The sequence below is a fragment of the Archocentrus centrarchus genome, chromosome 2, assembly GCF_007364275.1.
Source record: "Archocentrus centrarchus isolate MPI-CPG fArcCen1 chromosome 2, fArcCen1, whole genome shotgun sequence".
Taxonomy (NCBI): Eukaryota; Metazoa; Chordata; class Actinopteri; order Cichliformes; family Cichlidae; genus Archocentrus; species Archocentrus centrarchus.
Genome location: NC_044347.1, coordinates 3,556,586 through 3,574,338, shown reverse-complemented (window position 1 = coordinate 3,574,338; position 17,753 = coordinate 3,556,586). Strand labels below are relative to the sequence as shown.

The following is a 17,753-nucleotide window of genomic DNA, read 5'->3' as shown; positions in this document are numbered from 1 at the left end:
AGGTTCTTGAAAAAGTTGTTTTTAAGCAACTTCAAGCATTTTTAAGTGAACATGGAATGTGGGGAAAGTTTCAGTCAGGTTTTAGAATGCGTCACAGCACAGAGACGGCTCTTTTAAGAGTTTTTAACGATCTGCTTTTAACTGTGGACTCTGGTAGTCCTGCAGTTTTAGTACTTCTAGACCTGTCAGCTGCCTTTGACACTGTGGACCACGAGATCCTTCTATCCCGCCTAGAACATGAAATTGGCATTAAAGGCACGGTTCTGACTTGGTTCAGATCTTATCTTACTGATAGAAGTTTCTCTGTCCATCTAGGAAACTGTTTTTCTACCGCAGCAAAGCTTTCTTGTGGAGTGCCTCAGGGGTCCATTCTGGGCCCAATTCTTTTCTCATTGTATATGTTGCCTCTAGGGTCGATTTTTAGGAAACATAATATTTGTTTCCACTGTTTTGCTGACGACATCCAGGTGTATATGCCCATCAAACTGAACAGCAGAGATCCATGGGAACCCCTGCTGAGCTGTCTAAGTGACATCAAGTCCTGGATGAGAAACAATTTCCTAAATCTTAATGAAAGCAAAACCGAGGTCATATGCTTTGGTAAATTTGACCCCTCAAGCTACTCCTCTGGCACTCTGAGTCATTTGGCTCCTCACTGTCGTGATGCTGTGAAAAATCTGGGTGTCATTTTAGATAGTAGTTTTAAAATGGAGAAGCAAGTAAGTGCTGTTACCAAAATCAGTTTTTACCAACTCAGAGTCATTGCCAAGGTAAAACCTTATCTCCCGCAGCAGGACCTGGAAAAAGTTATTCATGCTTTTATTACTTCCCGCCTGGACTACTGTAATTCCCTGTACTTTGGCATAGATCAATCATCTGTGCGCCGCCTGCAGGTAGTCCAGAATGCGGCAGCTCGTCTTTTAACCGGTTTAAAAAAGCATGAACACATTACCCCAGTCCTGTCATCCCTTCACTGGCTCCCTGTCCGTTTTAGAATCGATTTTAAGATTTTATTGCTTACTTTTAAAGCCTTAAACGGACTGGCACCTTTGTATCTGTCTGAGCTGCTTCACTGTCACACCCCTGTAAGAGCTCTGAGGTCATCGAACCAGCTGCTCTTACAGAGGCCTAAAACTAGACTAAAACAGAGAGGTGATCGAGCTTTTGCAGCAGCAGCACCAAAGCTATGGAACGATCTACCTCTCCATATCCGCACAGCTCAGACGATACACACATTTAAATCTCTATTAAAAACACATTTCTTTTCGTTGGCATTTGGCTGCAGTGCTACCTCCTTTTAGATGATTATTTTATGGTATTTTATGGTACTTGTTTTAAACGTTTTAATTTTTAATTTTCTTACGTTATTTATTGTTCTTAATGTTTTTATTTATTTATTTTTATTTTATTATTTTATTTATTTATTTATATATTTTTATTTTTATTTAGTATAGTCCTTGGGGTTACAGATCTTGTACAGCACTTTGGTCAACGTCGTTGTTTTAAATGTGCTTTATAAATAAACTTGACTTGACTTGACTTTATTATTTACTATATTTTACTATATTATACTATATTTTAATTCACATTAAAATGCAGGAAAGGCCTCAGGTGTTTTTGTGTACAACTATTTGCAGAGCAATTAGGACTCACATTAAGATGCTAGACAAATCATTTATGCCACCTCAAAAAACAGTTTCTGTCCTCCACAAGACTGAGGGGCCCATTACAGGTAAAACCTGCCAGTAATGTGTCTCTTTTACCAGTTTTTCACCTGCTCCGCAGCAGCCAAATGCACCCAAATGCATCGTTTTACCGCATAATTTTCTGATTGGTTGATAGGGGACATTATTTCCACAATTAGGAAGGGGGTTGTCGGGAATTATTTTGTTTTGTTTTGTTTTTATTAGCAAGCACTTCCTGTTAGCAAAACTCACGTTTTCGCCGTTTATTTCTGAATGCGCATCGAAGGTGAGGACAATATACAGGAAAATGCATGGCATAAATTATTGGGCATAACTCTGGCTTTACTTGGCCTATTTACGTAATTTAAAAACTAGTACACAGTTTGAAGTCTGCACTCTCGATTCATGGCAGCAGCGTCCCGATGCTACGTCATCTAAAATCGGCGATGGCATTTTGACGCGTCAGCGTGTCCGTGTATTCCGGAGGGTTAAGCCAGTCTTTGAATGCCAAGTCATCGACCCAAAGTTGTGAAAACTACATTTTCCCATGACGAGGCGCAAAATGACTCCACACATGCGCACAGCAGATCGGACAGTGGAACCGCTCGTCTATCAACGTCAGCTCAGGTCCTGCTGAGTAGTTATATTTCTATACAAATCTTATAGTTAAAAGAACTTGAAACAAAAAGTCTGCATCAATGGAAAAGTCAAAATATATTGAAGGGGTGATGAAAAATTTATTACCAAGTCAAATTCTGTTTACTACCTTTTACTACCCCACGGCAACCCTGTAATATTCATAACCACAGACAGGGTCACCTGTGAGAAATTATTTAGTTTAAAAATTAAATTCTAATGAGACATGATGTCTGTAGTTATCGATGGCTGCTGCTTATTAAACACAGTGCTGCAGTGACTTGACCAACTTTTAAGTACTTATTAAAGATAAAGTTTGGCTGCAGTATCAGTTGGATATAACAGACATTTCTATAATACAAGTACTACTACTAAATACTGCAGTTTCTAAAAGGATTCAAATTTAACTGGGAAATCTGGGATAACATTTTAAAGGATTAATACAATTCCTCAAAGAAAATAAAAACCTTGATGTATATATCTATACTTGCAGCTTCCTAAATGTCAGATTCAGGATTATTCTCTGCAAGTCCAGAAATCAGAGCTACTTCATCAGATACAAGTGTGACATTAGCTGACACTCTTTACAGGAGATTCCATCAGAATTCTGTGGAGCCGGATCTCAAGGTTCTTAAGTTTAACCATGCAACCAGAAGAGGATCTTTGTGTGTCTGCAGATTCATTGTGATCCAATGATGGGAATGATTTCCGCCCTGCATGATCACGCTGATGTTTGGACAGAGCAGATAATGAAGTGAATGTTTTTGCACATTGGTAACAGTGAAACAGTTTCTTTTCAGCGTGGGATCGTTTGTGTCGGGAGTATGAACCGAGATTCCTGAAGCTCTTGTCACACTGGTCACAGCTGTAGTTCCCTTCAATGTGCATACGTTCATGAAGGCTACGACTATCTGATCGTGAGAAGCTTTTCTCACAGTGTCTGCACTTGTATGGTTTCTCTCCTGTGTGGACTCGCTTATGCACTTTAAGGTTACCTGCAGTGGTGAAGGATGACCCACACTGGTCACAGAGGTGCTTTTTAACCCCACTGTGGATGGGTTCATGTTGTTTTAATCCACGTGCTGTGGGGAAGCTTCTCCCACATTCTTTGCAGTAGTTCAGTTTGTGTCCAGTGTTTCTACGCTGATGTACTTTTAGGTTCACTTGATGATTGAAAGTTTTCCCACAAAGGTCACAGCGAAACGCTTTCCCACCACCACAGCGATGACAGGACTGAGAACTGGATCCATCTGTGTGGCTCTGCTTCTAATCAAAGACACAAAGACAGAGTAAGTCAGAGAATCCTTCAACATTTTTATCCTGTACGTCACCTGAAATAAAGAGCATCTCTGCCAACGTCCAATTACATTTTACTGTTTACGTTACAACACTGAGCTTACTAGGATACTATAACTACAATACTACCACCATAATATTATAATAATACTACTACAATAATACCAACATAATACTGCAATATTACTGTCCTACTGAACTGCAACCAATGTAGTGCTACAATATTAATGTCACACCACAATAATAATTGTAGTACTGCATTACCACAATGTAAATATGCAATGATTTCACTGTAAGATTATAATGCTTATATAGTACCAAAATACTACAGTAATACTACAATACTGCTAATGTAATACTATATAACACCACCAGCCTATATAGAGTACATTCATACACCACAACAAACTGTGGACTCACTATAAGTGAGCAGTGAGTGATTTTGGACACTTGTGTGTCTGTTCATTTTTCATGCAGCTCACTTCATATAGACTTTCTTCTGCAGCCAGAAGAGAACTACCAGAAGAGAAGCTGTTAAAACCTTATTTGTGTACAACGTCAGAAAACCTTTAGGGATCATTCCCAAATATCGACATTTTCCAAAGAGTACAAATCGTACAATGTGGGGAGGCGGTTAACAGCCAACATACACTTTTCAAAAAGTTAGAAAATGTTGGTCAGAACTATGAAATCTGATCACTGCAGCTGTTGGGGAATTTTTTAAATCACTTTATATTGAGATTTACTGTCACTATTTCTATATCATGTATTGAAACATATTAGTCACACACACACTGAATAAGTGAACATTGTAGGCTTTAATGTTGCTGTGGTAAAGGTAAGGCCTGTTAGATCTGATACTCACATGTGCTTAAAGGCTTGGTGGAATGTGGGAACATTTCTACTTCACATGATCATTGTAACTTCATGTTGGATTTTAGGGGTTTTATGATGGGTGGGCCCTAAAAGTGGAGTTCTGCAGACCCACCTGTGTTGTTGAAACATGATTTAATGGAGAGATAACAGCTGGCTAAGTGGGGATGGAATTAAGAGATGCTTTGTTAACAGAGGTTTTATTGCAGAAAGGTTCATCATTGTGATATTTGCCAGGACATGAACCAAGAGATACCCCAAAAACATACATGCCTTAAGCATGTGATTGACTAGTGAGTGGAACAGAGCCAGTAGATGATTGGTTGGGGTTCAAGTTTCATGGGTTGCAACTTTATGTAAATTAGGAGAGGTCAAAGGCAATTGGGCAGTTACCATCTTTAAGATATAAATGTTAGACTGCTCTTTGTCACGGACTCTTACTTTTCTCCTTCCTGTCCTCTTCTTCTCTTCCTGTTTCTGTCTCTCTCTGTCTATGTGTGTGTGTGTGTGTGTGTGTGTGTGTGTGTGTGTGTGTGTGTGTGTGTGTGTATGTATGTATCTTAGTCTTAGCTATTGTGGGACTGTATTTTCTACCCAATTAATAAAATGACAAATGTTAAAAGTAAACCCCAGGAAATTAATTAATAAACAGTGGCCAAAGCAAACCACAGACAAATAAATAAATAAATACATTAGACATTAACTTGTGCTCTTTGTACAGGGTGAGCAATCTGAGAAGGCCAAGTCTAAACCACAGCTTTCTCTGACACTTTTGGAACTGATAAACTGTCACTATAAGATGTTTTGGTTAGTGAGGAACACTGAGCTCTCTGCTGAGAGAGGAGTCGAGCCACACAGGCCTGACTCTCTCCCTGAGCAGATGGCCCTCTATGTATATTATTTCTTCTGATGCTTGAATATTAACTGTTCTATTTTTCTAATTAAAGTGTTTCAGGTGTCTTCCTTCACAAACAAACAAACACGTCATAACACTATGTTACCGTCTGTGTCTTAGTTTTTGTCTGTGTTCTGCATAACTAAGATGTCTAATAAACAGCCTGCATCGGAACCTGCTCGTCCCAGTGATTTTTTTGGAAACTATGGACTTAATTGGTTTTGAATTTTCGTCCAAAAGGAACAACACTGCCGTGTGACCGCCAATGCCCAAGGCATCCACACCACTGTACCATTGTACGGTCTGCAGCGATATGGCCTCTGGTCTGGCGGATCAGTTCAAAGGCTTCATTGAATTCTCTAAAATAGACCATCGTCGATTAACAAAATTACTCTGCTCACGATATTAGACAGGAACAAACTGTGAGTGAGGTAGTTTAACCTGGAGAGAGAAGAATTTGTGCTTCAAAGCAAGAAATTAAGCAGAAATGTTTTGATAATATGTTCTATAGTTGTATTTTATATATTTTTTATGACAATAAAATTATTTTTATTTTATATACACCTGACTGAAGAAGGAGCCACTGGAAACCAACATGAAAGCCCATTTATACAGAAATAATAATACCATAATGTACCAGAAACTGCCAGAACCTTAAATATTACAATGAGGTTTTCATGATCATGGAAGCAAAAATCATAACTAAAAATGAAATGCGATGACTCTCCCAGCGCTGCCTGTATATGCAGTAGAATTGCTAACATGCTAACACAATTTAATGAGCAGAGTTGTTCCAACCAATCAGGCTAAAATTACAAGATCCATCCATCCATCCATTTTCTTCCACTTCTCCGGGGCCGGGTCACAGATTTTTACAAGCTCAAAATAAAAATACATACCTCACTGTAATTGCACTTGTAGAGTCTCTTTCTGCTGTGGATCTGTTGGTGTGCTTTCAGGTGCTGTGGAGCTTTAAAAGTCTTATCACACAGGTCACACTGATAAGGTCTCTCCTCAGTGTGGGTAAACATGTGGGATTTTAAAAGTGTGCCTGTTGCACACAATTTGCCACACTGATCACAGCTGAACACATCATGGCCAGTGTGAATGCGTAGGTGTACATTTCTGCTCTCTACGTGGCTGAAAGTTTTTCCACAATAGTCACAGCTGTATGCCTTAATTCCAGAGTGGGTAATTTGATGCCTTTTTAAGCCATTACTGTAAGTAAAAGCTCGGCCACACTGATCACAGCTGTACGATTTTTCTCCACTGTGGATGAATTGGTGTGTTTTTAAGTGTCCAGCCCGAGTAAAAGACTTTCCACACAAGTCACAGTTGAACGGTCTCTCTCCAGTGTGAATGACTTGATGGTTTTTTAATGAACCCTTACTACGAAAATCCACCCCACACTCGTCACAGGTGTATTTTTTGTCTCCCTTCCTTCCGTGAGGTTTATCAGCCTCCTGAGAGCGCTGACTTCTCGGTCCATGTTGGTCCTGCAGTGACAGAGATACAAACAGAGGCAGTGAGAGAAATGCAGTCATGAAACAAACTGAACCTTTAAACTCCATTAATATTACAGTTTTTGGCAGCCTATTACCACCACCTATCGCTGACAATAGCACATTACATGCAGCAATGTACAGGCAGAAAAAAGGAAACATAAATTTATGTAAAACAATTTCAAAGCATTAATTGGACATCCTGATTGTAAAGAATCACAACAGTCCAGCTTCAAAATGGCAAAAAACAAATGCATGTGTTAGGACAAATGATCTTATTTCCCAAAGCTTCAGTCTGCAGAGGGGCACCAGGCAGGGCTGCCCACTCTCTCCCTCTCTTTTTGTCATTTTCATTTAGCCACTAGCAGCAGCAATCCACCAAAATGCAAATATTAAAGGGATTCAAACTGAAAATACGGACCATAAAATTAGCCTTTATGCTGATGATGTATTAATTTTCCTTGGGAATTCACAAGCTTCCCTTTTGAAGACTATCACACTAATAGATAAGTTCTCATCTATATCTGATTACTCTATCAATTGGAGTAAATCAACAGTTTTGCCTCTGAATTGTAATTTCCATAGAACCTCTAGGGCCCCACTAAAGTCAGGAAATATTAGATATTTAGGCATAAATTTTTTCGCCAGGCTCTCAGACTTGGTACGATTAAAACATATCCCCTTATTAAAAACAATAGAGGATGATCTATCACGTTGGAATAGTTTACCTATATCACTCATGGGGAGAGTTGCTGCCATCAAAATGATGGTTTTACCAAAAATTAATTATCTATTTTCACTGATCCCTAATAAACCTTCTTTTCCTTGGTTTAAGTCACTAGATTCAAACATCTCCAAATTTTTATGGAAAAACAAACCATCAAGAATAAGCTTAAAAACTTTACAAAAGCCAAAACACAGTGGAGGTCTAGAATTACCAAACTTTTATTACTATTTCTCAGGCAGTAGATTGCAGTATATTTCAAAGTGGATCAAATTCAATTTATTAGACAACCCATGGCTGGATCTAGAACAGGCACTTTGTGGAAAAATAAAAATCTTGGCTCTACCTTCATTAGTCCCAGCATTAAACACCATAACTGCTATAAAAGCCTTAGTATAAACACCTCTCTGACAGCCTGGTGGGAATTTTTAAAAATAACTAAGTCTTCACTTATCCCCTGTAAACTAACACCTTTTTGGAACAATCCAGATATTTGTCAGAAAAAGAAAATGCTGAATTTTCTGTTATGGCGTGATAAGGGTGTAAATAATTTAGAACATATTATCCACAATGGAAACCTTATTACATTTCAAGAACTTGTATCAAAATATAAAATTGGCAACGGTAGATTTCTGGAATATCAACAACTTAAGTCCATCTTACAGGGAAGGTTTAACCTCAATCAATTGAATTTAGAAATGCCTACATGGGTAACAGAATTTCTTAACCTTTGTACCCCAAAATTGTTGTCAAAATTATATAAATTATTACTAAAAACTGATGATTCAGTTTCCCTCCCAATTGCAAAATGGAAGCGTGATCTTTCTGTTAACCTGGATCAAAATTTATGGACAGAAATATGTTTAAATATCTTCAAAATGACTAAAAGACCCCAAATACAACTTATACAATATAAAATTCTCCATAGAACACACTATACTGGACAAAGGATGTTCCAAATGGGCCTTACACACTCAAACATATGCACCACTGTACAAGCAATTCAGAGGAGAATTATCTACATGCTCTGTGATCTTGTGTACCTGTTCAGAGATTTTGGCAGAGGATATGTGAAGACCTATCCACATGGTTTAGCTGTCGTGTCCCAACTTCCCCCAGACGATGCGTCTTAGGTGATGTCAGTGAATTAGTTATGGAGTCAAATATATTACACATTGTTCTTACCGCCTTGTGTATCGCTAAGAAAATTATCCTCATGAATTGGAAGTCAAAAAATAAACTCTGTATTACTAAGTACAGAAATTTATTAGTAGACCATGTTAGTTTAGAGAGAATGTCTGCTTCTTCTAAAACCAATTGGAGGAATTTGACTCTCTTTGGTTCCCGCTGATCAGCTCCATTACTTAGTGGGGGTGGTTGGCTGTGGGCTCTGCTCCTGTTGTGCTTTGTAGGTGGTCGGGTGGGCAATCCGCAGGCATGTGTAGCTGGTAGCCTCCTGAGACTGGAGTCCTGAGGTCACCTTCTGGTGATGTCTGTGTGCCTGTCCTGGTTGATGGTGGTGGGGGCTTGGATGGTGCTGCCTTACGGTCCTGGGGTGTGGGCCGGGGTGCTTGGGGGGGTGGGTGCTGGCCCTCGGTCGGTTGGCTGGTCTTCCCTGTGTGGCTCGGGGGCTGGGGTCTGGGGCCCCAGGCCCAGGCCCTGGGGCTGCACCAGCTCCTGGTGGGTCCCCCCTGGTGCTGGGGGGGGGTCTCTGCTGTCCCAGGCGCACCACCGGGTGGGGTGGGGTGGGTTGGCCTGGCCTGGCCTGCGTCGGGATGTCTAGTCTGCGCTTTGGGGGCCCTGGGGTGCCTGCATTGCAGGGGGGTGGGGTGGGGGGTGGGGGCTGCGGTGGGGTGGGGTGGTTCGGGGTGGAGCTGTGGCGTTCTGCCTTCATTGGTAAGTACATTTCATGACACAAACACATACACCCAGGTAATCATAACACAAAATGGTTGGTTTGTGTAACCATGCTTATTTTTTTTTCCCCCACACAATTTTTAATTTTGCAAATATTGTCAGTATCTTTTATGTTTAACAAGTGATGAACTATTTGGTTTACTTACTTGTGCTCTTTCCTGTTTCTTTTTTCTGTTTTCTGTTTTTTCTTCTTCTTCTTCTTCTTCCTCTTTCTCTCTCTCTTTCTTTTCTCTTTTCTTTTTCCTAAGCCTGTCAGCTCTAGGCCAATTTGTCACATAACATGTTAAAAAATAATTCAAATAAAATAAAGGGTCACACACTAACAAGAGGAGCCTATAGAGAACCTATAGAGCTCATCTTGAAATAGCAAATATGTTTGGCACAACAATGCATTCAGATCACAGTTCTGTTTGCAAGATCTCTCTCTATATATATATATTACAATGATATAAATGTTTGGAACTACAAAAACGAATACTGTAGGTTTTCATGTTTCATGATCATGGAAGCAAAAATCATAACTAAAAATGAAATGCGATGACTCTCCCAGCGCTGCCTGTATATGCAGTAGAATTGCTAACATGCTAACACAATTTAATGAGCAGAGTTGTAAAAATACATACCTCACTGTAATTGCACTTGTAGAGTCTCTTTCTGCTGTGGATCTGTTGGTGTGCTTTCAGGTGCTGTGGAGCTTTAAAAGTCTTATCACACAGGTCACACTGATAAGGTCTCTCCTCAGTGTGGGTAAACATGTGGGATTGTAAATGTGTGCCTGTTGCACACAATTTGCCACACTGATCACAGCTGAACACATCATGGCCAGTGTGAATGCGTAGGTGTACATTTCTGCTCTCTACGTGGCTGAAAGTTTTTCCACAATAGTCACAGCTGTATGCCTTAATTCCAGAGTGGGTAATTTGATGCCTTTTTAAGCCATTACTGTAAGTAAAAGCTCGGCCACACTGATCACAGCTGTATGGTTTTTCTCCACTGTGGATGAATTGGTGTGTTTTTAAGTGTCCACCCCGAGTAAAAGACTTTCCACACAAGTCACAGTTGAACGGTCTCTCTCCAGTGTGAATGACTTGATGGTTTTTTAATGAACCCTTACTACAAAAATCCACCCCACACTCATCACAGGTGTATTTTTTTTCTCCCTTCCTTCTGTGAGGTTTATCAGCCTCCTGAGAGCACTGACTTCTCGGTCCAGGTTGGTCCTGCAGTGACAGAGATACAAACAGAGGCAGTGAGAGAAATGCAGTCATGAAACAAACTGAACCTTTAAACTCCATTAATATTAGAGTTTTTGGTAGCCTCCAAACATCTACTAGGTCTATTACACCACCTATTGCTGAAATTAGCACAGTATATGCAGCCATGTACAGGCAGAAAAAAAGGAAACATAAATTTATGTAAAACAATTTCAAAGCATTAATTGGACATCCTGATTATAAAGAATCACAACAGTCTAGCTTCAAAATGACAAAAGAATGGGTCAACACTTCAAATGGATGAAAGCCATCCTGGAAGCTAGTTTTATCTGTGAGCTAACAGATACATCCCGGACAAAAATGACTACTGCAGGCCACATGAATCCCATAAAAGGGCAGCAAACACACACTTTTCCAAGTACTGTATGCATATATTTTCTAACGAATAAAGCAAATATGGGCTCTCTCTCACGGAGTTTCTCATCACACTGACAAACTCCACAGTGCTGAACTGCAGGCTGTGATGGTAGTTGTTGTTCTGCTCTGCAGCCTCTGTGAGTTTGGTGTAGCAGCACATGAAGCAGCTCTCCACCTTCTGCAGCTTCTGCTCAGAGTGACCCTGAAGCTTGAAGCAGATCTTCAGAGCAGAACAAGAACTACTGCCACCAGCTGCAGCCCAACACAGTTGAGCTGGACTGTGTTGAACCACCGGATGAGAGGCTCTGGGGATCATCACAACAGCAATGTGAACAGCTACTGGTACAGCATTTCCAAACCAGTAAGAACTGGAATCAAACTGGTTGGAAAACAATTTTATCTATTGAGGAGAGAGTGGAATAGTCCTATGAAAAGATGAAATGTGTAATTATAACAGCAATGAAAATGACATTATAGATAAAATGCTGCTCAGTGAAAATGATGTGTGATAAACTGTGGGTTTGAGCTGAATCTTGATTATTAATGTCTTTGAAACATGTTACTAGAAAAAAACTGAGCACTCAACTCAGAGACTGACGGTTAAAGGATTAAATTTTCCTTCATTTTTATTTATTTTTTTGCCATCAATATGAACAATTGATTTTAGTTTAATTACTTATACCTTTTAAGAAAATTGTGTGTAGTTTCCTTATGTATTTACTGTATTGCTTGTATTTTCTTTTTTATTCATTGACAAATCTGTGTAGTTTAGTCATTTTAACCTTTATTGTATAAACTTTGTTTTTAGCAAGACAAATTGCGATTTGTCCAGGGACAACAGATGAAAAATAGCCTTTTGGCTAATTGTGGTGCATTTACAGATTGTTTATTAATGTGCATTGTCCCTACCAGATAAATAAATTCAAATTCAAATTTGTTTGTGTCCAGTTGAAATGTGACCTTTTTATTTGGTCTTGTTTTATCTTCAGTGCTAACTGGGACCATAATAAACCAAACCAACAGCAGCTGATGAAGTCACACAGTTTCAATAATAGTGTAACACTGAGATTTTTCTCACCTGTTGTGTTGAACTCATTGTTTCCTCTGTAGAGGCTGAAAATGTTCCTCTGCTGCTCCGTCAGACTCTCCTCCTCCTGATGATCAGCTGCAGGAGAACAGATCTTTATTAGCTGTACAAAAGCTGTCCGGCTTTGTGTGCCAAAATGCTTTTCACACATCCTTCTGGAATCAGTGTTGTTACAGCTGCAGTCAAAGCAAGATGAAACCATCAAGAAGGAAAGTTCAGATCTACTCAGACTAAATGTCTTCAGTCAGTGTGTCAGCCTCCAGTTAACACCACTGCTGAGAAACTGCACTGCTGCATCTCCACTGACTGTGTAACTGCAGTTTGGTGCTCCATCTGAACCTCATGAGATTTGGTGCACAAAGTGAAAAACAGCAGAAAATCTGCCTCCCATTCTACTCTTAAGTATCCTAGAAACCACAAGTAAGCCAGCAGTCTGAGAGCAAAGTGCTCCATTGGGGTGATACGGTACTATGAGGTCTTTAAGATACAGTCATGGCCAAAAATGTTGGCACCCCTGAAAATTTTCCAGAAAATGAAGTATTTCTCCCAGAAAATTATTGCAATCACAGCCAAAATCTATGGATTCTTTGTTTCAACCATTTGATGCTCATTTAAACTCACCGGTGGCAGTAACAGGTGCGGACAATATAAAAATCATACCTGAAACCAGATAAAAAGGAGAGAAGTTGATACAATCTTTGCATTTTGGCAGAGAGAGTCTGGCAGGAGACCCAGGAGGACCCACTGCTGACACAGAGACATAAAAAGCTAGACTGCAGTTTGCCAAAATGTGTGTGAGTAAGCCAAAATCCTTCTAGGACAATGTCCTGTGGACAGATGAGACCAAGATAGAGCTTTTTGGTAAAGCACGTCATTCTAGTGTTTACCGAAAACAGAACGAGGCCTACAAAGAAAAGAACTCAGTACCTACAGTCAAATATGGTGGGGGTTCAAAGATGTTTTGCTGCCTCTGGCACTGAATTCCTTGACTGTGTGCAAGGCATCATGAACTCTGAAGATTACCAAAGGATTTTGGGTCGCAATGTAGGGCCCAGTGTCAGAAAGCTGGGTTTGCATCCAAGATCATGGGTCTTCCAGCAGGCCAGTGACCCCAAACATACTTCAAAAAGTACAAAGAAATGGATGAAAACAAAGTGCTGGAGAGCTCTGAAGTGGTCAGCAATGAGTCGGGATCTAAATCCCATTGAACACCTGTGGAGAGATCTTAAAATTCCTGTTGGGAGAAGGCAGCCTTCAAATATCAGAGACCTGGAGCAGTTTGTAGAAGAAGAGTGGACCAAAATTCCAGTTGAGAGGTGTAAGAAGCTTGTTGATGGTTATAGGAAGTGATTGATTTCAATTATTTTTTCCTAAGCGTGTGCAACCAAATATTAAGTTGAGGGTAACAGTAATTTTGTCCGGCCTATTTTTGGATTTTTGGTTATGGGAGAAATCTGCTCTCTCTTTCTAGTCCCTGTCAGTACTCCAGCTGCAGCATTTTGAATCAGCTGAAGGCTTTTGAGGGAGCTTTTAGGACAGCCTGATAATAATGAATTACAATAGTCCAGTACCTTTAATGCCTATAGTATGCTCTAATCTCTGTAATAAAATGTTATGGTCAACAGTATCAAAAGCTGCACTTTGCAAACTTGGCACAGGCCAAGGACTCAGGTAAAAATCAAGCATAATTTTGTTTGTGTCATTGTATGTTTGGTATAGTGCTCATAACCAGGATGTGACGTTGTGATTAATTCCAAATAATTATCCACAGGGAATACAGCCAAAAGCAACGGGTGATATGAAAATCCGGAAGCCCAAGCCCATCAGCAGAACAGGTGTGAAGTCTACACTTTATCAAGCATATCCAGGTAAGTTATTAGTAATATTTTTCATAAAAATCTATTATCAATTATTTTTATCACTTCCTATAAAGAGCATACTAAAGATATTTCACATTTCAATGGTTTCATGGGGGGCACAATAACTGTGTGAAGATGCAAACTCTTATGTGACAATGCTATAATACTCACCTGAGACAGGAACGTCATAAATACTTGAACGCAACTTAACTCCTCTGTTGCTTTTTTTTTTTTTAAGGTCCCTTTCCTGACCCTCATATACTGAAACTTGCAGAGAAGCTGAAAAGCATGCCCACCAATGCCAATGCCCAGCTGAACGTAGGAATGAATTAATCAAGCACCCAGATGCCCCAGAATACCCACAACTGCTCATTGATAATTACAGATCCAAATTTGACTTCACACCAAACTACAAACAGAAATGTCACCTGGAAAGCCTAAAAGTGACTGCCACACAAGCAGCAATGATAGAAAAAGCATCACGGGAACAGTCTACCTCACAGCTTTGGCTCGAGGTACGCCGGCTTCGTGTCACAGCCAGCAGATTTTATGAGGCATGCCATGTTTCTGGAGAAACTTGTTCCCAAGCCCTGGCAGCAAGAATCATCAAAGGTACACCACAAACCAGGGACATGAGAAGAGGACAGGACCTGGAACCGGAAGTGTTAAAGAAGTATTCTGACACACGCAATGTGTCAGTACTGCCATGTGGAGCCATCATCCATGCAGATGCTCCCCACCTTGGGGCAAGCCCAGATGCAAGGGTTTATGACCCTTCAGCATGACCCTCATTCAGCCTCGCAGAGGTGAAGTGCTGCAATGTGGCATCAGTCATGGAGATGGGGGACGCCAGTAATTGTGCTTAGCATGGGTCATGCTAAGGGAAAGTGGAGTGGTGGAGACAGTCAGCTGTTCCTGTATCTCTGATTAGGGAAATCATGCAGTGATGCTGCAGCTATTGAGGGAATTAATTATTGCAGATTTAAGGAATGTAAGGCTTATTGGGGAGCACACTGTGTTTATCTTAAGAAGTTGGAGAGGTGCACACAGGAGAGTAAGAGTGGGGGGTCGCATAACTGAGAGAGGAGAGCTGGCCTGAGAGGTAAACATATATCCTTATATGGGTTTTATGGCCCCGAACCATAAAGAACGGGGGGTGCACACAGACAGTCAGATTGCATGGCGCTTAGGGGGAGACAACAGCATGAATGCGGTATGGGAAGATTAATCTGCAATCTCCAAGCATGCTTGTGTTAAAATCTGCATTATTTTTGGCCTCATGGAATATGTCTGGTGATTAATAAATTGTTAAAAATGAAATGGAAAGTCCGATCTCTGCTCTTTCATTACGAACCCGGGAGGGGGAAAAGATGGTGTAAGATTAATTTCCCAACACTATTCTGTGGAAGGTAAATCACTGATCTGGATATCAGAGTGTTCAGATCACTGAAACAGAAACACTGGACTGGCTGAAGGCCGTGATCGAGGAGACACGCAGCTGTCATCCTGCTAACTGCTACGTGTTTACATGAAGGCAGGCATTGTTAAAGCTTTGTGTAGGCTGTATGCTGTAGTGTCACACTATAAATAAAATAACACAAAACTGTAAGAGGCTGTACATTAAAGGAAAACTTAAAACATAAGGAAAATATACGGTAATAGGATGTGCAAGTGGGTAGAATAATTTGGGGGAAAAAGAACAAATTTACAGAATAAAATAATTTGAAAAAATGTACAGACTGATGTAGTGACAACCGACAACAGCACAAGTTAAACCCGAGCTCATGTTCCAACTAATAAAGCCGCCTGTTACAGCACAAAGTAACTGAATTTTGTCATTAACTCTGGCTCTGACTTTGGCTAACCGGAAGTATAAAACCGAACAGCGGAAGTAGTTTTAAATTCTTGCCAGTACTATGAAAAGCACACACACACATATAGCATGCTGAGATAATGATTAGCTGGTATACAACCTATTTCATTGTTACAATGTTTGTACTGAATTATTTAAAATGCATGTCCCAAATGTCACACAGACACTTATTAACATTAACACTTATTAACTGCTGTAGATGTGCAGGAGAAATTGCTCAAAAATAAACCACTGGCATATTTAAATAATAATGCTCCTCAAATAAATTAATGCTTTTTTTCCCTCCATCACAGCAACAGGCCCCACCCGCTCAATGCAGCGTCGTATCAACGAGCTGCATCACGAGGACTCGAACAGACCCACTTCAGCTATTAAGGTCACGTGACTCACGGTACATACCAACAGCCAGGTACTCTTGGGGGTCCAGCCGATGCCAAAGCATCTGAACGGACAGTACGAAGGCTGTATGTACATAAAACACAGCGATAGCGGACGATTTAAGGTTAACAAAAAACTCTCCAAAAGTCGCCGACGTCACCGCGAAAACTCGCAAAATTTGTCGCTACTCGCTTTTTGGAAAAAAAAAAACTCGTCAGGGGGGTCTGAAAAACCGCTAAATCTAGCGACAAAGTCGCCAAGTTGGCAACACTGTCAGGAGCTCAGCTCCAGATTAACTGAACTCACATTAAAGTTACCTCCTGCTTACCTTTAGATGACAAGCTGCGGGACGACGCTGCAACTCTTTCCAAGGACACAAAGAGGTCAGCGAGCAGAGACCCACTTCCGGTCAATCCCACTGAACCGGAAGTGGCTGCGATTGAGTCCGGAGCGCAGCAGGGGGTGCTCTAGAGTCGAGTCTGAGCTCCCAAAGAAGTGAGTCCAAATCCCTCCTTCCTCCTTTTCCTGATCACTTTACCTTCATGAGGATGGAAAACGTCATGAGGTGAAGGAAAGGAGTGAAGGAGAGTTGATAAGGAGTTAGGAGGCTCAGACTGCTCTGACCCTGATTAATAATGTGATGGAGGACGACACGAGTCTGCTCGGTGGGAGCTCCAAAGTCCTGCAGATGGACTCTTAGATGTTTGTCCAGCGTGTTGTTGCAGTGTTGTTTCATGCAGCTCATATCAAAGCAGAGCAGCAGCAGGAACATCTGCCTTCATCACTGAGGCCGTCATTGGACAGAAGAAGGAGCAGGAAGCCCAGAAAGTCACATTCAGTGTTGGTCAAACTGGGAGTCGCTGCTCACTCTGTGCACTCATATTTCCTCTTCCTGTTGCAGAGATGATCCAGGTATCTCCTCCTTCATGAAGACTTTCTGTGACTCAGTCACATTCATTCATGATGAGGCTGCAACACAGCAACACACACACTAATGCAGCCTGAATGATGGCGAGCCTTCAGCTCACACTGATGCTGTGAGTAAAGCTCCGAGTCTTTGAATGAAGCTCTAAAAATGTGATGTGACTGCAGCAGGTTGATGTTCAGAGTTCAGCTGTGGCTTTAACTCACTCTGAAGGTTCAAACATGTCAGCAGGTTATGGCATCAAATGGAAAACACACTGTTAATGAACATTTCCATCATCTGTGTCCCTCCTCACTTCTGGCACGTTAGTTCCTTCTTTCCTTGGATGAAGGAAGCTCCAGTGTGTCCTCTGATAAAGGCAGGAATAAAGGAAGAACTGAAGCAGCTTTGCTCAGTATCCACAGGATCTGAGCAGCTCTCATTGTGGCTGCATGCACACACTTCACTGAGCAACCTTCCAAAGCAGCTTTCA

At 40.8% G+C, this 17,753-nt stretch overlaps 1 protein-coding gene across 1 annotated transcript; it reads right to left on the bottom strand.

The window, feature by feature from the left end:
- Positions 1–1,609: 1,609 nt before the first annotated feature.
- LOC115793528 (zinc finger protein 224-like) lies at positions 1,610–16,775 on the bottom strand. Its single transcript, XM_030748568.1, has 4 exons — positions 16,685–16,775; positions 12,238–12,324; positions 10,152–10,748; positions 1,610–3,587 (listed from the first exon to the last, which is right to left on the bottom strand). Exons 2-4 carry the CDS (start codon positions 12,253–12,255, stop codon positions 2,892–2,894), a joined length of 1,311 nt encoding a protein of 436 aa, XP_030604428.1. The 5' UTR covers positions 12,256–12,324; positions 16,685–16,775; the 3' UTR covers positions 1,610–2,891.
- Positions 16,776–17,753: the final 978 nt, after the last annotated feature.

Excerpts from the sequence above, each read along its gene's own strand:
- LOC115793528 (XM_030748568.1), bottom strand. Across the intron at positions 3,588-10,151 it reads ACAAGTGCAATTACAGTGAG|AAGCAGAGCCACACAGATGG; the intron begins GTATGTATTTTT and ends GTCTTTGATTAG.